This window comes from Aphanomyces invadans (genome assembly GCF_000520115.1).
Source record: "Aphanomyces invadans strain NJM9701 unplaced genomic scaffold supercont1.50, whole genome shotgun sequence".
Classification (NCBI taxonomy): Eukaryota; Oomycota; class Saprolegniomycetes; order Saprolegniales; family Verrucalvaceae; genus Aphanomyces; species Aphanomyces invadans.
The window spans coordinates 162,562-165,738 of NW_008580195.1; the positions used below are offsets into that span (position 1 = coordinate 162,562).

Below are 3,177 nucleotides of genomic sequence, written 5' to 3' on the forward strand. Positions count from 1 at the left end.
GGGTCTTCACAGGAGGCTTGGTTATCCAGTCAGTCTCAATTTCGCGTTGACGAATGCACCGCCTCCTTGTGCCTGGTTTGGTGACGGTGGGGACGCTCCACCACACGCTCGCGTCCATCGAATGGGTGTCGGGCGGGACGGCCGCAGAGCTTCTCGCCGACCGCGTCGCGCTGGCCGAGTCGTCGTACGACGTCGTGCCAGACGTCGAGCCTCCTCCGACCCGCCCTGACAACTACAGGAGGTGCATCTGGAACCGGTTCAACTATAAGGTCGACAAGGCAACCAACGAAGGCGAAGAAAACAGGGAGCAATGCTTCGACAACGTGTTCGAGTACGGCAAGGTGCTGGCGTACCCGTTCCCGCGAAGCAGCTACCACTACGACACAGACCCCAAGCACGTCATGGACTCGGACGCCAAGCCCCACATCACTGTGGATGCCGCGTACGACTTGACGGGGAATGGCTTTACCAACTTCGACCCGAAGATCTACGATTTTGAAACCTTCGAGCGGGACGGCGCGTCGATCTTGTACAAGTCGATCAAACACTCGGTGGGCCTGTATTGGATGACCCTCGTTGCGTACGACTTCAACGGGGTCGAGTCGTCCGAGTGCTCGGCATGCTTGTCCGTAACAGATATGTACCGACCCCGCGGTGGCCCGGGCGGCAAGACGTGCACGAACACCAACGTCGTGGGATACGCGGACACAACCCTCAAGAACCTCCTGCCGCCAGTGCAGCAGCTCATCGCATATCGTCAAAAGGCGACCAACAACAAGTGCAGCAACGTTCGGTGCGACGACGTCGGACTGACGCGCACCGACTTTTTCAGCCTCGAGTCGGCGCGCGAGAGCTTCTCGGGCACAGAGGTCGAGGATCCCCTCGACGGGTGGACGACGTGCATGGGCGCGCCGCTCACCAACAACGAATGGGCCAAGCTAACCACGTCCGTCTTCACCGCGTCGTCGGACATCCCCGACGTGCATACATGCGCACGGTCGTGCAAGTACGACCTCGCGCTCAAGGAAATCTACACGGCGTTTAACTGCGACGTCGACTACACTATATTCCCTCCCAAACCAATATGCGACGGCGAGTCGACCGAAGCGTGTGCGTTTGTCCAGCAAGTGACGGCCCGGTCCACCGACTTGGTCTCGTCGTTCAGCGTCAAGCTCAAGGCGGCGCCGGCCAAGGTCCCGATCCAAGACCCCGCGGCTGTGTTCCCGGGCTCCAACTACCCGCCGCCGACCGACACGGTCAAGAAGGAACTGCACTTTGACGTGTCGTGCGATAGCACCGCCCCCGACTTTGCCACGTTTTGCACGAGCCAGCTCCAAGTCAAAGTGAGCGACCTGTTCGAGCTCGACGCGACGCTGAACCCAAACCCGGCCGTGGCCGCGCTTCTAAATGGCCGCACGACGTCCGCGGCCCCGATCGTGTTCTGGCGCGTCAAGAACACGGCCGCCGGGGCGTGGCATGTGATCGAAAACGGCGACCTCAAGGACCCGTCGGTCGTCCTGACGTTCCCCCGTTTCAAGACAGAGCTCATCTTCGAAGCGTTCACGGCTTGCGGCAAGCTCGGCGACATCACGTGGAATGTCTACGTCCATCGCCACGAGGTCGTCCGCATCGATGACTGGTGGTACTCCATGTGGGACTGCGGTGCGGGCAAGTGTAATGTCGAACACACCGACTTTCGCGTGTGCAAGTTCAAGTTCGACCCCAAGTGCGACACGTATTTGAGCATGCTCAACCCATCGGATGCCAAGCCAACGATTCCGATCGACCCCGTGACGAAGGGTTCGTACAAGGTGTGCGAGTACAAGGACGCAAAGAACGAGAAGCAGATGTGCTCGAACGGGTGCTGGTGGCACTACGCGAGCTGCGACACCAGCTCCAGCGAAGAGTCGTGCGCAGATCGCATTCGCCAGGAAGGCAACCGGTTCGTGTACTGCGGCGAGGGCGGCGAGCACGAGCCACCACTTGGTGAGGTCGACTCGCACAATCTCGCGGCTCAAGTTCTGCTCGAGGCATTCGACGACGAGGACAAGGTCACCAACACAAAATACGTCAAGCCGTTCGCCAAGCAGTGCAAGTGCACGACTCCGGCATGCAAAGGACGGGTTTGCAAGGGGTGCAGCACATCGCATGTGTCGCCGACGGCGCCAACCGAGTACGAGTGCCAGGCCGATGACGGGACCAAAGACACCTGCCTCGCCAACATTGCCAACAACAAGCCGGAGAAGGACCAGTTTTACTGGTGCGGCGACGGGACGAACCCGGACGTTGTGCCGGCTCCTGTGCCGGCCCCAGAAGTCCGCATCAAGTGGCAATTCCTCGGCCTCCAATGCACGTGGAAGTACCGCAACTCCAAGTCTGCGGCGCAGTTCTTGAACACGATCAACCGCGGCGCCGACCAAATCGCTTTTGAAAAGGAAGTCGCGATCAAGATGCAAAACATCGATGTGACCGAAGTCACGGTCACGTGCGAGTTCAACTTCAAGTCGAACGCGGCCAAGTCGGACGCGCTGCCGCTCAAGAAGACCCGATCGAAGACGATTCTGATCCAGAACTGCGACCACCCGCGGTGGAACGCCGAGCACCCGATCGACCAAGGCCGGTTCATTAAAGACGTGTGCAACGTTGTGTCGTGGTACAGCGACGTCAAGAAGCGCCAGCCCGCGCCGTTCCAGGCGTGCCGTGGCGCGCTCGTCTACCCCGACGGCCCGTCGACAGAAGCGAACGCAGCCAAGACGATTTACGTCGAGACAACGTCCGACCTCCAGTGCTGCAACATCAAAGGCTCTGACCGGGGGGACTCGCGGGGGGACTCGCGCAAGTCCCCTGACGGGACCTTTACGTGCCAGAAGCTGCCGGGCGACTTCTCGACCGGTCTCTGCACCGACTCCAAATCGTCCAAGTATTACTACACCGCGTCGTTCGTTGGCGCGGCATCCATGGTCGACAGCGCCCAAGCGTACGTCCGCGAGTTGCTTGTGGCCGGCGGGTTCCTCGCGGCCGTCGCCGTCGTGGCAGCTGTCTCGTCCAAGCAGCGCGCGTCGACCGCCGCCGTCGAAATGGACGACGCGTACATGCAACTCTTGGCCTAGTCGACACACCCGGCATTGCGTATTGCATTTTTTACTCGATCTAATTGCATGTTAACACGAAGGATAA

The 3,177-nt window shown here is 60.4% G+C and overlaps 1 protein-coding gene across 1 annotated transcript; it reads left to right on the top strand.

Annotated features, from left to right (window-relative positions):
- Positions 1 to 3,177, top strand: H310_13350 (hypothetical protein). The gene has a single exon (XM_008880821.1). It carries the CDS (start codon positions 54 to 56, stop codon positions 3,108 to 3,110), a length of 3,057 nt encoding a protein of 1,018 aa, XP_008879043.1. The 5' UTR covers positions 1 to 53; the 3' UTR covers positions 3,111 to 3,177.